We start from the raw sequence: 16992 nt of genomic DNA, 5'->3' as shown, positions 1-16992 counted from the left end.
CATAAATGTTCTTTGTTCATATTCCAAAAACACATCATCCCATAAAAGCACTTGTCTATTCATTCCACCATAGATGTATACATCCTTTTGGTCATCCTATCCTGCTTTGTCCTCTCTAAATACCCAAGCTATTTAAATAACAATTCAGCCCTTTGAATCTTATCTCTGGTAACCCCACAATGTCCTCTACTTTCTATGGATCAAAAACTCTGCATGAAATTCACAATACTACATGCTATTAAACCATACCACTGGTGGGGTTTGAATCCGCGGTCAGTTTCAAAACTCCAAACCGTCGCGTTAGCCACTGGGCCAGCTAGCTTCAATAAGATTCGTCCAACTAGGTATATTTCTACACCACAGGAAGGTTAGCATAGGCACCACTGGCTAGCTGGCCCAGTGGCTAACACGATGGTTTGGAGTTTTGAGACTATGACCGTGGGTTCAAACCCCACCCGTGGTATGGTTTGTTTGCAATCATATCATTACAATTTCCCGAGTCATATACGCTATTCTAAAACATGACATTCCCTGGCTCTAGCTTCCTTCTCACTGCAACAGTTGAAACTCATACCTCGCATCTAGTCTTCATACCACTATATTCTAGAACATTCTCCTTTATGCTTTCATAGATTAACCTCTTTCTTTCCACATGTACCTCAGCATACATGTACTGCCTATTATCTACTTTTTTTCTCCCTCATCTATTATATGGGTTCATCTCTTTTTTCATAATCCCATCTGGCAACATATCCCCTACCCCAGTGTAATATCCAATCTTTCATCGCCTAGATTTTCTGATACTCTCATCACCCTGCTCTTTTCTATGTTTACTTTTAATTTCCTTCTTTTACACTTTTTTTTTTTTTCAACAAGTCGGCCGTCTCCCACCAGGGCAGGGTGACTCAAAAAAGAAAGAAAATCCCCAAAAAGAAAATACTTTCATCATTCAACACTTTCACCACACTCGCACATTATCACTGTTTTCGCAGAGGTGCTCAGAAACAACAGTTTAGAAGCATATAGGTATAAAGATACACTACATATCCCTCCAAACTGCCAATATCCCAAACCCCTCCTTTAGAGTGCAGGCATTGTAATTCCCATTTCCAGGACTCAAGTCTGACTATATGAAAATAACCGGTTTCCCTGAATCCCTTCACTAAATATTACACTGCTCACACTCCAACAGATCGTCAGGTTCCAAATACCATTCGTCTCCATTCAGTCCTATCTAACACGCTCACGCATGCTTGCTGGAAGTCCAAGCTCCTCGCCCACAAAACCTCCTTTATCCCCTCTCTCCAACCCTTTTGAGGATGACCCCTACCCCTCCTTCCTTCCCCTATAGATTTATATGCTTTCCATGTCATTCTACTTTGATCCATTCTCTCTAAATGACCAAACCACCTCAACAACCCCTCTTCTGCCCTCTGACTAATACTTTTATTAACTCCACACCTTTTCCTAATTTCCACACTCCGAATTTTCTGCATAATATTTACACCACACATTGCCCTTAAACAGAACATCTCCACTGCCTCCAACCGTCTCCTCGCTGCTGCATTTACCACCCAAGCTTCACACCCATATAAGAATGTTGGTATTACTATACTTTCATACATTCCCTTCTTTGCCTCCATAGATAACGTTTTTTGACTCCACATATACCTCAACGCACCACTCACCTTTTTTCCCTCATCAATTCTATGATTAACCTCATCCTTCATTAATCCATCCGCCGACACGTCAACTCCCAAATATCTGAAAACATTCACTTCTTCCATACTCCTCCTCCCCAATTTGATATCCAATTTTTCTTTATCTAAATCATTTGATACCCTCATTACCTTACTCTTTCCTATTTTCACTTTCAACTTTCTACCTTTACACACATTCCCAAACTCATCCACTAACCTTTGCAATTTTTCTTTCGAATCTCCCATAAGCACAGTATCATCAGCAAAAAGTAACTGTCAATTCCCATTTTAAATTTCTCCAAAATTTAATCCCACCCCTCTCCCGAACACCCTAGCATTTACTTCCTTTACAACCCCATCTATAAATATATTAAACAACCATGGTGACATTACACATCCCTGTGTAAGACCTACTTTTACCAGGAAGTAGTCTCCCTCTCTTCTACACACCCTAACCTGAGCCTCACTATCCTCATAAAAACTCTTTACAGCATTTAATAACTTACCACCTATTCCATATACTTGCAACATCTGCCACATTGCTCCTCTATCCACTATCATATGCCTTTTCTAAATCCATAAATGCAATAAAAACTTCCCTACCTTTATCTAAATACTGTTCACACATATGCTTCGATGTAAACACTTGATCTACACACCCTCATAAATTCATTCACAAACCTTGGCAACTTCTCTAACTCGTAAATGGTCCAAATGTATATACGTATACTTTTTTTCAACATTTGAAAGTATGTAAAAAAAGTCGATCTTCTTTTTGTTTTTCTACATTTGAAAATGTGTAAAAAAACTTTGATCTACTTTTGTAGCACTACACAAGTGAACGTAGATCTGCTTGGACCGTTTACGGGTTAAAACCTTCCAAAAGAACTATCATGAGCAATGAACAACTGAAAAACTCACTTTATATCAGATTCATTACCACCCACTTACCAGGACATTGAGTAGTAGCTCTATCTTCCTCTCTCTCCACAATAACCTTTGCACCACTTGAGTGAGATATGTTACGAACGACATCTCCATTTCTACCGATTATTCGTCCAACAGCTATCTGAAAAGCAAGGGGAGCTAATGTTATTTAAAGAGCAAAGATACAAAGAAAACATTATCTCTACAGTGACAGGTCTGAAAAAAACTTGCATAAGAGGAATACAAACCAGCAAACAATGCACACACAACTTTATTTAGATTTGCTTAGATTATAAATCTATGAATATAAACCCAATTTAGTAAATATAGATCAGTTAGCCAGACCCGAGTCCTGGAAGTGGGAAGTACAATACCTGCACCCTAAAAGGGGAGTTTGGGATATTGGCTGTCTGGAGTGACATCTAAACTGTCATATCTGGGCAGCTCTGCAAAGAGTGATATAGTGTGGGAGATGGCAGTCGTGTTGAAAAAAAACATCAGCATATAAAACAATAACCGATTTTTTTAGGTTAATGCAATAAAGTATTTTGGAAAACACAATTTCTGTTTTGTTTGCTGTATACAGTAGAAAACTTTTTTTTAAACACGTCAGCCATTTCCCACCAAGGCAGGGGCAACCCAAAAAGAAAAACTCGCACTCAAAAAAAAAAAAAAAAAAAAAAAAAAAAAAAAAAAAAAAAAAAAAAAAAAAACTTTCATCATGAACACTTTCACCATCACTCGTACATAATCACTGTCTTTGCAGAGGCACTCAGATATGACAGCTTAGACATCTCCCTCCACACTGCCAATATCCTTCCTTTAACCCTTTGACTGTTTTCGACGTATAAATACGTCTTACAATCCAATGTTTCTGACGTATATATACTCAATAATTCTAGTGGCTTCAAATCAAGCGGGAGAAAGCTGGTAGGCCCACATGTGAGAGAATGGGTCTGTGTGGTCAGTGTGCACCACAAAAAAAATCCTGCAACACACATTGCGTAATGAGAAAAAAAACCTGATCGTTTTTTTGGAATAAAACGCCGACTTTGAGGTGTATTTTCGTATAGTATTTATCATTGTATTCGCGTTTTCATGGTCTTAGGTGATAAAATGGAAAACATATTACAGAAATAGAGATGATTTTCATTACTTTGACGATGAAAACGACCTTGAAACTGAGCTCAAAGTAGCGGAATTGTTCGATTTTTACCAATGTTCAGGAGTAAATAAATCACACCACACGTCCAATACACGTCAACTGGGGAGTCTAATATTCTTTCACTAGTGCACTGATATTATTTATACCATTTTTATAATAATGCAGTAGTCTGCATAACAGTAAATTATGTATTTTTTTGTATGAATAAAAAAATCAAAATAGAAAGCAATAATAATAAAAGAGGGGCCTAGAGATGTGACTAATGAACAGAGCATATGTTATTTTAGTGCCACGAATGTCTACCTTGTTTATTCTGGATCCTATTTTGAAATTGGCATCTTTTTTAGTTTGCATGAAATTGGCCAAATTGCCAATTTCTGACCACCATATTGGGTAGTCCAAATTAGTAAATGGGAGGTTTCTTGTACTCAGCTGATAGATAAAATGGAGTTCTAAAGAAATAGCTATGAGTTTGGTCAACTGGAACAATGGAATTGGCTGAAAATAGGGCTCAAAGTCGGCGAAATCGCCGATACGCATATGTCGCCGAGACCGCTAACTTCACGGGAGCATAATTCCACGAGTTTTCTACCAAATTTCGAACTTTTGGTGTCATTAGCATCGGGAAAAGATTCTCTATCATTTCATAAGAAATTTTTTTTTTTTTTTTTTTTTTCAAAAAATTGAGCGACATAGAATGACAGTTTCAGAAAGGGGCCCGAAACAGTCAAAGGGTTAAAGAGCAGGTATTGTACTTCCCATTTCCAGGACAAGTCCAGCTAACCAGTTTCCCTGAATCCCTTCACAAAATATTACCCTACTCGCACTCCAACAGCTCATCAGGTACCAAAAACCATTCGCCTTCATTCACTCCTATCTAACACACACACGATTGCTGGAAGTCCAAGCCCCTCATCCACAAAACTTCCTTTACCCCATTCCTCCAACTTTTTTGGGGATGACCCCTACCCTGCCTTCCTGTATTGTTAATTTTTTTTCAACACAGTGGCCATCTCCCACCAAGGTAGGATGACCCAAAAAAATTAGCAACACTTTCACCATGTGTGTGTGCCATATGTGTACCAACATAGCAGCTCTGATAACCTTCTGAATTGTAACACCCCTACCCTCCTTCAGAATACAGGCACACTGCTTCCTACCTCCAGGAATAAAAGTTTGGCTTCCTCACTCCTTTCTGCTAGTGTGACTTTGTAAATGGTCCAAGTTGGACTGTAACATCATCGTAAGCTCCTCTCTTGTATGTGCGGGTTGTGTATTGTTCCAGTCACAGTATTGTGCCTTTTTGTTCTTCAGGCTACTATTTTAAAAATTACAAGTCTACTACTGCACTGTATGTACTTTGCTGAAGACTCATCACGTAATCACATACATACATACATATACAGTAGACTCTCGCATAACGTTGGCATCACATAACGTTAAATCCGCATAGCGATACATTTTATCGCTAAAATTTTGCCTCTCATAGCGCTAAAAAACTCGCTCAATGCTATTCGTCCGAGACGCGTCTATGTGCGGCCTGAGCCAGCCTCACATGTTCCACCGGTGGCATTGTTTACAAGCCAGCCTCCGCGGTAACATCCAAGCATACAATCGAAACATTTCGTATTATTACAGCGTTTTTGGTGATTTCGTCTGCAAAATAAGTGACCATGGGCCCCAAGAAAGCTTTTAGTGCCAACCCTACAGGAATAAGGGTGAGAATTACTATGGAGATGAAGAAAGAGATCATTGCTAAGTATGAAAGTGGAGTATGTGTCTCCGAGCTGGCCAGGTTGTATAGTAAACCCCAATCAACCATTACTACTATTGTGTCCAAGAAAACGGCAATCAAGGAAAATGTTCTTGCCAAAGGTGCAACTGTGTTTTCGAAACACAGATCGCAAATGATAGAAGATGTTGAGAGACTCTTATTGGTGTGGATAAACGAAAAACAGATAGCAGGAGATAGCATCTCTCAAGCGATCATAAGTGAAAAGGCTAGGAAGTTGCATCAGGATTTAATTAGAAAAATGCCTGCAACTAGTGATGATGTGAGTGAATTTAAGGCCAGCAAAGGTTGGTTTGAGAGATTTAAGAAGCGTAGTGGCATACATAGTGTGATAAGGCATGGTGAGGCTGCAAGTTCGGACCACAAAGCAGCTGAAAAGTATGTGCAGGAATTCAAGGAGTACAGAGACAGTGAAGGACTGAAACCTGAACAAGTGTTTAATTGTGACGAAACAGGCCTGTTTTGGAAGAAAATGCCAAGCAGGACCTACATTACTCAGGAGGAAAAGGCACTCCCAGGACATAAGCCTATGAAAGACAGGCTTACTCTGTTAATGTGTGCCAATGCTAGTGGTGATTGCAAAGTGAAGCCTTTATTAGTTTATCACTCTGAAACTCCCAGAGCGTTCAGGCAAAAGAATATCCTCAAGGCTAATTTGTGTGTGCTGTGGAGGGCAAACAGTAAGGCATGGGTCACTAGGGACGTTTTCTATGACTGGTTGCACCAAGCATTTGCCCCCACTGTGAAAAATTACCTAATTGAAAATAAATTAGACCTTAAGTGCCTCCTGGTGTTAGACAATGCCCCTGGTCATCCTACAGACTTGTCAGAGCGACTTTGTGGGGACATGAGCTTCATTAACGTCAAGTTTTTGCCTCCTAATACCACTCCTCTCCTGCAGCCCATGGACCAGCAGGTCATTTCAAACTTCAAAAAACTGTACACAAAAGCTGTTTGAAAGGTGCTTTGTAGTGACCTCAGAAACTCAATTGACTAAGAGAGTTTTGGAGAGATCACTTTAATATCCTCAATTGTGTAAACCTTATAGGTAAGGCTTGGGAGGGAGTGACTAAGAGGACCTTGAACTCTGCTTGGAAGAAACTGTGGCCAGAATGTGTAGACAAAAGGGATTTTGAAGGATTTGAGGCTAACCCTGAGAGGCGTATGCCAGTTGAGGAATCAATTGTGGCATTGGGGAAGTCCTTGGGGTTGGAGGTTAGTGGGGAGGATGTGGAAGAGTTAGTGGAGGAGGACAATGAAGAACTAACCACTGATGAGCTGCTAGATCAACTTCAACAGCAAGAGGCCACACCTGAGGAAACCGCTTCGGAGGAGGGGAGAGAGAAATTGAAGTTGGCTACTTCAAAGATTAAGGAAATCTGTGCAAAGTGGCTTGAAGTGCAAACCTTTATGGATGAAAATCACCCTCAGAGAGTTGTTGCAAGCCGTGTTGGCAACCTGTACAGACAGTGTTGTGAACCACTTTAGGAAAGTCATAAAGGAACGAGAGGTACAGACCTCTATGGACATATGTTGTGCGACAGAAGTCCAGTGACTGAAGCTGGTCCTAGTGGCATTAAAAGAAGGGAAGTAACCCCAGAAAAGGACTTGACACCTCAAGGCCTAATGGAAGGGGATTCCCCTTCTAAACACTAAGACCATCAACACAATCCCCTCCTCCCATCCCATCAATCATCACCAGATCTTCAATAAAGGTAAGTGTCATGTAACTGTGCATGTCTTCTTCAGTTTGTGTGTATTAAAATTAATATTTCATGTGGTAAAATTTTTTTTTTGTTCATACTTTGGGGTGTCAGGAATGGATTAATTTGATTTCCATTATTTCTTATGGGGAAAATTCATTCGCCTAACGATAATTTCGCCTAACGTTGAGCTCTCAGGAACGGATTAATAGCGTTATGCGAGGGTCCACTGTATACTGTATTCAACATAAAAGAATGAAAATATATTTACACTATCATATATTAAGTGAGTAATAGAGCTAGAACTAAAAAATGCATACACAGTATGCACATTACTTTAAAATACTTTCGCTCTTAGCTTACAGTGAGGGGTAAATATATTCATTGTAGGAAGTCTGAATATATGAAGAATGGTATAATTGATAACTGCTGCATTAATTAAACTCCATCAAACAAAGCACTGTAAAACAGGGCCTGACTGTATATTAATTCTATTTTTTTTTCAAGTTTCAGCTTCAGTTTTGCCCTTCCTTAAATCTTTTGGAAAGGCAATTAACTATTAATAATAATATCACAAATTATACACGCTAAGTAGGAGGCTACTGGTAGAACTGCAGCTGCTCTTATTGCCACTTCCCTACACAAGAGTGATAGGAACTATGTCGAGTTAAGCATAAAAAATTAACAGGGCATCTACATTGCAAACTGAATTTTTTGCCAGCCTAATAGCACTAAAGTTAACTTATAACAATCATCTTAACGCTGATTATTAATGATTCTATGTCATTACTAAAGGCAGTTGATTGACATTATGACTAACATGCTCACTGGAGAAGCCAGATACAGATACTAAAAAATCAGAGAAAAGGGAATCAATTCACAATTTTTATGGATTCCATCACACATTGACTTACCCTTTCATAATTAAATTGATTAGTTAAGTCAAAGACAGTACTCTGAAGGAAAATGTAGAACATAACTTTGGCATGTGTGTCTAGCATTAGAGAAGTAAATAATGAAACAATGTCACTGAAATGCAGTAAGGTGCCTGAGTAGATCTGCCACTCACTATAATAACATGATTAAAATATAGATAAGTATGTTTATGGAGAAACTTGCAAGGTGAGCAGACTGACTGATGCAGAAGCCAGGCTTAGGCTTGGTTACAATTACCTGTGGCAGTCAGGCAGACTCACAGATGATCAAACTAAATGTAAAGTATGTGGTCAGACTTATGGTCACTTTCTCGAACACAATGTGCTAAACTGTGCACGTATTGAGGAATATAGAGATAGACAGTATAATATCCTATGTAATATGTCAAGGTATCTTATTAATGTAAGCAAGATACCAGACATATGTATAAGGGAAATATCCTAAATTTGTTTGCAACAGAGAAGTCAATTTAAGATAGATCCAGATGCATTCCTGTTACCACTTTTGGAGCCTAGTTCCTAGGCCTTTTGTGTATCCATATACTCTTACACTACTGCCCATAGGATGGATATGCTTTGGTGGCAAATCTAAAATATTTAATCATGCCCAAAACACTGTGTAACATGAGCTTAAATTATTAAATACAGTAGGGTGAATATTTCATGTCACACAGCATTTCCCCTTACGAGTCTTGGTCATATGCCAACTCATTCAGTGTTCATTTACTCATCTGACAGTTACCTGTTTCTCGATAATTGATCTATCCAGTAAAATATTAATGCATCATGCAAGATGTACTTACATGTAGTACTCTAATTAAAATTCAAACTCATGAAATAGTACTAAACAGGTATTTCATAAATACCCCATTATTGCTCTCCTCCTGTAACAATCACACAAACTAAAGCAATGTACTTACAATGGGAACCAACATTTCTGTAGTCTCAATCACAGGCTGATCATTTATAGCCTTGATGACTAATTTTTGCGCCACAGTAATGTTTTCTTCTGAGCCTCTAATGATGCATGTTCGATGTCCATCCACTTCTGCTGACCAAAACATTAACAATACATTTAAGCATGAGATGTGCAAATACTGTCAATACAACATTTCCCTTCTGCCAAATTGAAATTAAGTAATATGGTTGACATATACAAGTTACCCCAATTACCTGGAGTTTACCTGGAGAGAGTTCCGGAGGTCAACGCCCCCGCGGCCCAGTCTGTGACCAGGCCTCCTGGTGGATCAGAGCCTGATCAACCAGGCTGTTACTGTTGGCTGCACGCAAACCAACATACGAGCCACAGCCCGGCTGGTCAGGAACCAACTTTAGGTGCTTGTCCAGTGCCAGCTTGAAGACTGCCAGGGGTCTGTTGGTAATCCCCCTTATGTATGCTGGGAGGCAGTTGAACAGTCTCGGACCCCTGACACTTATTGTATGGTCTCTTAACGTGCTAGTGACACCCCTGCTTTTCATTGGGGGGATGTTGCATCATCTGCCAAGTCTTTTGCTTTCGTAATGAGTGATTTTCGTGTGCAAGTTCGGTACTAGTCCCTCTAGGATTTTCCAGGTGTATATAATCATGTATCTCTCCCGCCTGCATTCCAGGGAATACAGGTTCAGGAACCTCAAGCGCTCCCAGTAATTGAGGTGTTTTATCTCCATTATGCGCGCCGTGAAGGTTCTCTGTACATTTTCTAGGTCAGCAATTTCACCTGCCTTGAAAGGTGCTGTTAGTGTGCAGCAATATTCCAGCCTAGATATTCCTTTAGCAGGCATTTTGTGCGCTATTATGCCATGGTCACACTTGTCGAAGGCTTTTGCAAAGTTTGTATATATTACATCTGCATTCTTTTTGTCTTCTAGTGCATCTAGGACCTTGTCGTAGTGATCCAATAGTTGAGACAGACAGGAGCGACCTGTTCTAAACCCATGTTGCCCTGGGTTGTTTAGTTGATGGGTTTCTAGATGGGTGGTGATCTTGCTTCTTAGGACCCTTTCAAAGATTTTAATGATATGGGATGTTAGTACTATTGGTCTGTAGTTCTTTGCTGTTGCTTTACTGCCCCCTTTGTGGAGTGGGGCTATGTCATTATAAATTTTGGGTACTCCCACAACAACTGGGATAACACCCTTTGAGCAACACTGGATAAGGGATTTATACAAGAAACTATTTATGACTGGCGAGAATTGCATGAATGTACAACATTAACACAGGTAACTTTCCATAATGTACATAAAAATTATGATACTGTAATTGTATACTTTTCCTATCAGTACAACTGTAATGCTTATGTAAATTATTGGTTCAGAGAATGAAAAATTGATAAATTGATAAATTTATCAATTTGTAATGCTTATCAGTTAATATGGTTCAAGTCAATGATTCATCTATGCAAACAGGTTACTGGTGGGCATGCAATGTTTGTACCAGTCTCACAAGCAAACATTCCAACCAAAATCTACACTATCTTTTTATACGATATCTTACTGTGCTGACAGTTTTTGTTTAGCTTAATTAAAAAAAAAAATTTGCAATTTTTTTAAACTGACAATGGCCAGAGTTAAGAATAATTTGATTTTTATATCATAGATCAGCAATAAAAATTACATTACAATAATGTAATATGTAATGGCAATATTAACATTACCTGTGGCAGTCTAGCAGACTCACAGATCATGATCAAACTAAATGTAAAGTATGTGGTGAGCCTTATGGTCACTTTCTTGAACACTAATAATTTTGGGGAACTTGTGATAGTTAATATGGATTAAGCATAGGTAGATAGGCAGGTAAGGCATGCACGCAAATACTACAGTGGTACCTCGAGTTACGAACTTAATTTGTTCCTGAAGGCTGTTCGAGTGCCAATACCGAACAAATTTGTTCCCATAAGGAATAATGTAAAGTAGATTAGTTTGTTTCAGACCCCCAAAAATACACTTACAAAAATATACTTACATAATTGTTCGAGTTGGAAGCTGTTCGAAACTCGAGGTACCACTGTACAGTGGACCCCCGCATAACGATTACCTCCGAATGCGACCAATTATGTAAGTGTATTTATGTAAGTGCGTTTGTACGTGTATGTTTGGGGGTCTGAAATGGACTAATCTACTTCACAATATTCCTTATGGGAACAAATTCGGTCAGTACTGGCACCTGAACATACTTCTGGAGTGAAAAAATATCGTTAACCGGGGGTCCACTGTATATGTACTCTCTACTTAAAAACAAAAAAAGTCCACCATTTAGCACAGTATTGTACAAAAAATGTATTTTTTTAGACATTCCACTACATCAGTGAACACAATGCACTGTTATAATCGAGCACAAACAGTGTGTACAATACAGTACTACAACCTATGGTTGGGCAGCCCTTATTTAGAAAGTGGTCATAGTTTATTTTACATTTTATTTACTAAAAATATGAGCAGAATTGTACGAGCTTTTTATGAAAATACAGCACTGTACCTTCATCCAGTTATATCTTCTAAATTCCTGTGAATACCTGGAGTTTACCTGGAGAGAGTTCCGGGGGTCAACGCCCCCGCAGCCCGGTCTGTGACCAGGCTGCCTGGTGGATCAGAGCCTGATCAACCAGGCTGTTACTGCTGGCTGCACGCAAACCAACATACGAGCCACAGCCCAGCTGGTCAGGAACCGACTTTAGGTGCTTGTCCAGTGCCAGCTTGAAGACTGCCAGGGGTCTGTTGGTAATCCCCCTTATGTATGCTGGGAGGCAGTTGAACAGCCTCGGGCCCCTGACACTTATTGTATGGTCTCTTAACGTGCTAGTGACACCCCTGCTTTTCATTGGGGGGGATGTTGCATCGTCTGCCAAGTCTTTTGCTTTCGTAGCGAGTGATTTTCCTGTGCAAGTTCGGTACTAGTCCCTCTAAGATTTTCCAGGTGGGAATCGGCCGGTGTGATAATAAAAAAAAATAATCTCTCCCTCCTGCGTTCCAGGGAATACAGGTTTAGGAACCTCAGGCGCTCCCAGTAATTGAGGTGTTTTATCTCCGTTATGCGCGCCATGAGGGTTCTCTGTACATTTTCTAGGTCAGCAATTTCACCTGCCTTGAAAGGTGCTGTTAGTGTGCAGCAATATTCCAGCCTAGATAGAACAAGTGACCTGAAGAGTGTCATCATGGGCTTGGCCTCCCTAGTTTTGAAAGTTCTCATTATCCAATCTGTCATTTTTCTAGCAGATGCGATTGATACAATGTTATGGTCCTTGAAGGTGAGATCCTCCGACATGATCACTCCCAGGTCTTTGACATTGGTGTTTCGCTCTATTTTGTGGCCAGAATTTGTTTTGTACTCTGATGAAGATTTAATTTCCTCGTGTTTACCATATCTGAGTAATTGAAATTTCTCATCGTTGAACTTCATATTGTTTTCTGCAGCCCACTGAAAGATTTGGTTGATGTCCGCCTGGAGCCTTGCAGTGTCTGCAATGGAAGACACTGTCATGCAGATTTGGGTGTCATCTGCAAAGGAAGACACGGTGCTGTGGCTGACATCCTTGTCTATGTCGGATATGAGGATGAGGAACAAGATGGGAGCGAGTACTGTGCCTTGTGGAACAGAGCTTTTCACCATAGCTGCCTCGGACTTTACTCTGTTGACGACTACTCTGTGTTCTGTTAGCGAGGAAATTATAGATCCATCGACTGACTTTTCCTGTTATTCCTTTAGCACGCATTTTGTGCGCTATTATGCCATGGTCACACTTGTCGAAGGCTTTTGCAAAGTCTGTATATATTACATCTACATTCTTTTTGTCTTCTAGTGCATCTAGGACCTTGTCGTAGTGATCCAATAGTTGAGACAGACAGGAGCAACCTGTTCTAAACCCATGTTGCCCTGGGTTGTGTAACTGATGGGTTTCTAGATGGGTGGTGATCTTGCTTCTTAGGACCCTTTCAAAGATTTTTATGATATGGGATGTTAGTGCTATCGGTCTGTAGTTCTTTGCTGTTGCTTTACTGCCCCCTTTGTGGAGTGTGGCTGTCTGTTGTTTTTAGTAACTCTGGGACGACCCCCGTGTCCATGCTCCCTCTCCATAAGATGGAAAAGGCTTGTGATAGGGGCTTCTTGCAGTTCTTGATGAACACTGAGTTCCATGAGTCTGGCCCTGGGGCAGAGTGCATGGGCATGTCATTTATCGCCTGTTCGAAGTCATTTGGCGTCAGGATAACATCGGATAGGCTTGTGTTAACCAAATTCTGTGGCTCTCTCATAAAAAATTCATTTTGATCTTCGACTCTGTCTGGTTAGCGGCTTGCTAAAAACTGAGTCATATTGGGGCTTGAGTAGCTCACTCATTTCCTTGCTGTCATCTGTGTAGGACCCATCTTGTTTAAGTAGGGGCACAATACTGGAAGTTGTTCTCGACTTTGATTTGGCATAGGAGAAGAAATACTTTGGGTTTCTTTCAATTTCATTTATGGCTTTTAGTTCTTTCCGCGATTCCTGACTCCTATAAGATTCCTTTAGCTTAAGTTCGATGCTTGCTATTTCTCTGACCAGTGTCTCCCTACGCATTTCACATATATTGACCTCTTTTAGCCGCTCTGTTATTCTTTTCCGTCGCCTGTAAAGGGAGCGCCTGTCTCTTTCTATTTTACATCTACTCCTTTTTCTTAGAGGAATAAGCCTCGTGCATACATCGAGTGCCACCAAGTTTATCTGTTCTAGGCATAAGTTGGGGTCTGTGTTGCTTAGTATATCTTTCCAGCTTATATCGGTTAGAACTTGGTTTACTTGGTCCCACTATGTTTTTGTTATTGAAATTGAATTTGGTGAATGCTCCCTCGTGACTAATCTCTATGTCGGTCTGGGGCTCCACGCATACATGTCTGAACCTCAATTATGTTGTGATCTGAGTATATTGTTTTTGATATGGTGACATTTCTTATCAGATCATCATTGTTAGTGAAGATGAGGTCTAGTGTATTCTCTAGTCTAGTAGGCTCTATTATTTGCTGGTTTAAATTGAATTTAGTGCAGAGATTTAAAAGCTTGTGTGAGTGAGAGTTTTCATCAGAGCTGCCTCCTGGTGTTATTACTGCAACAATATTATTTGCTATATTCCTCCATTTTAGGTGCCTTAAGTTGAAATCCCCCAGGAGCAAGATGTTGGGTGCAGGAGCTGGAAGATTTTCCAGACAGTGGTCAATTTTTAACAGCTGTTCCTGGAATTGCTGGGATGTTGCATCCGGAGGCTTGTAGACTACCACAATGACTAGGTTTTGGTTCTCAACCTTTACTGCTAAAACTTCCACTACATCATTTGAGTCATTAATCAGTTCTGTGCAAACAAGTGACTCTGCAATGACTGAATAACTATTATTACTGTATCAACATTTTTTTAACGTCTCTTACATTATCCTAAAGTTCAATGACTTGTCTAGTCCACAAGTCTGTTTTGAAACAGGTGTGAATTTTTTTTTTACTGTAATCCTGCAATCAAATGTTATTGTCGAATTAGTCTTAAGATAGGCTTAAGTTTGCCTGAAATGCTCGGCACACTAAGGGGCTTTCTGCATGAACACCTAAATGTCACCCACTCCTGTGCAAACAGTTTATCATGATGAAGAATCTAATCTAATGTTATTTATTTTTAACTGCTTATTGAACTTCCATTAAGTCTGATGAAAATTTACATCAGGCATGTGGGACAATTAGCCTAAAAGACAGTCCACATAGGTATTTATGAGTACAAACATAATGAACACATCTGAGTACATACTGCAATTTATCATATTCGAGTTAGATGGCATGCAGAAAGTGTATAAAAAAAAAGGTAGGTACTTTACTTAAATGATGATGATAATTATTATAATCAAAAAGAAGCGCTAAGCCACAAGGGCTATACAGCGCTGACTTAAATGATAATTATTAACAAATAATAGGTCCCAAACTAACCTTCATCGCTGAAATTTATTTTTGTGTTTGTACGTTCCTGAATCAACTTTATGTTTGAGCCATGTCGTCCAATGACAAGTCCAACAGAACTAAGGGGTACTTGCACTTTTACAGTTGACCACTGGTTGGCTTTAATATTAACCAGCTTAATTTCGTCTTCATCCTACAAAGTCAATATGAAATAAACTGGAACCATTACAAAATTTATTTTACATGCTAATCTATCCCCAAATCTCAGTGTTTTTTTATTATGCATTTATTAATACAGTATTTCTTTACCCAAAGAGCAAAACTAAGAGATGTCAGAGTTGGGAAAGGTGTGAAAATGTTGTCAACTGAACAACTGTGAAAAGTTAACAGGTATGAGTGACAATTTGAGAAATGTGTTGCAGAGTACGAAACTAAGATACATTAAAGGAATTTGAGCACAGAGAAAATTACATTGATTTTTTTTTTGTACGAGGACTACATTTTAATCACAGATGACTTGAAAAAACTCAACACCGAGTAAAACGTAGTCCCGATAAAAGCATATTTTGTATATTATATTGTATCTTTACTAATACCTTTCAGCACTAAATCTCACGTCAGGAAACACTTGTCCTGTTTCCTAACCAAAAGAAGGAATTAAAATAACTTCTTAGTGTATCTACACACACGCCTACATCTTTGTGTGTGTATAGACTATACATATAAATACGAAGATTTATAAATGGGAAATTTCCCAGCTTTTATTCAGTGCTACAAGATCACCACAAACTCAACTTTCTCCATATATCACCGCCCCTCAAGGAAGGTTCCTTGATGTTGGTGAGGGGCTCTTGATTTAGGGAATTGGATCTGTGCTCCAGTTCCCCGAATTAAGCCTGAATGCCTTCCACATCCCCCCCCCCAGGCGCTGTATAATCCTCCGGGTTTAGCGCTTCCCCCTCGATTATAATAACAATAATAATCCATATATCACCACATAAAACGAGCCACAAGCCAACATTATATCCTTGGACTCGACACCTCAGGGCTTTTATACGTATTTTCCTCCCTTTACTGTCTTCTCTTTACCCTTAGAACATCTGCAAAGTTAAAATATTAAAAAGACATATGTGAATTACGATGAGTTAAGTTCTACTATGAGGTAAGAAAAGAGGGAAGATATATTATTATTACAGTAATCAAAACTAAGCGCTAAACCCGGAGGGAAGATATAAAAATGTACCAGGACCCCAATGGAAATAAAGTCACATTTTCTGACATTTTTGTGGGATTATCTTAAGTATTTTACACACGTTACCATGCATGATAATTTGTATATATATATTTACGTGTACCTGTAGTTAAATAAACTACTTTAATGTTTACATCAGAAATGAGCAAAACAATATTCAAACCAACAAAAAAAACACTACAAATGGAAGGTGTCAGGGCACTGAGAGACAATTACCTTCTTGGTGAGGTAGTAATATATAGTTCCAGCCACGCCAGACAGTAATAAAGCTCCACCCAGAGGATAGAGAAGTGATCTAGCTCGCCCGGCGTCCATACTAGTAGCCCGCACCTCCCAGGGGCTCCCAGGCAACTGACTCTCCCTACCACAGTGGCCAGCACTCATACATGGTAAGTAGCGGTAGTAGTGGTGAGGAAGGTAGCGGTAGTAGTGAGGAAGGTAGCGGTAGTAGTGAGGAAGGTAGCGGTAGTAGTGGTGAGGAAGGTAGCGGTAGTAGTGAGGAAGGTAGCGATAGTAGTGAGGAAGGTAGCGGTAGTAGTGAGGAAGGTAGCGGTAGTAGTGAGGAAGGTAGCGGTAGTAGTGAGGAAGGTAGCGGTAGTAGTGAGGAAGGT

At 39.7% G+C, this 16992-nt stretch overlaps 1 protein-coding gene across 1 annotated transcript; it reads right to left on the bottom strand.

Moving 5' to 3' along the window:
• Positions 1 to 2607: 2607 nt before the first annotated feature.
• Positions 2608 to 16774, bottom strand: LOC128690567 (tudor and KH domain-containing protein homolog). The gene is made up of 4 exons (XM_053779279.1): positions 16598 to 16774; positions 15160 to 15322; positions 9143 to 9270; positions 2608 to 2769 (listed from the first exon to the last, which is right to left on the bottom strand). Exons 1-4 carry the CDS (start codon positions 16763 to 16765, stop codon positions 2623 to 2625), a joined length of 606 nt encoding a protein of 201 aa, XP_053635254.1. The 5' UTR covers positions 16766 to 16774; the 3' UTR covers positions 2608 to 2622.
• Between the last annotated feature and the right edge of the window lie 218 nt (positions 16775 to 16992).

Source organism: Cherax quadricarinatus, chromosome 29 (assembly GCF_038502225.1).
Source record: "Cherax quadricarinatus isolate ZL_2023a chromosome 29, ASM3850222v1, whole genome shotgun sequence".
NCBI classification, from domain to species: Eukaryota; Metazoa; Arthropoda; class Malacostraca; order Decapoda; family Parastacidae; genus Cherax; species Cherax quadricarinatus.
Note: the sequence above shows the minus strand (reverse complement) of the source record. Positions and strands in the feature narration are given on the sequence as shown.

Coding starts and splice junctions, on each gene's coding strand:
- LOC128690567 (XM_053779279.1), bottom strand. CDS start 16,765: ATGAGTGCTGGCCACTGTGGTAGGGAGAGTCAGTTGCCTGGGAGCCCC. Junction 9,271..15,159: donor AATAAATTTCAGCGATGAAG/GTTAGTTTGGGA, acceptor TTTGGTCAGCAG/AAGTGGATGGACATCGAACA. Junction 2,770..9,142: donor CAGAAATGTTGGTTCCCATT/GTAAGTACATTG, acceptor CTTGCTTTTCAG/ATAGCTGTTGGACGAATAAT.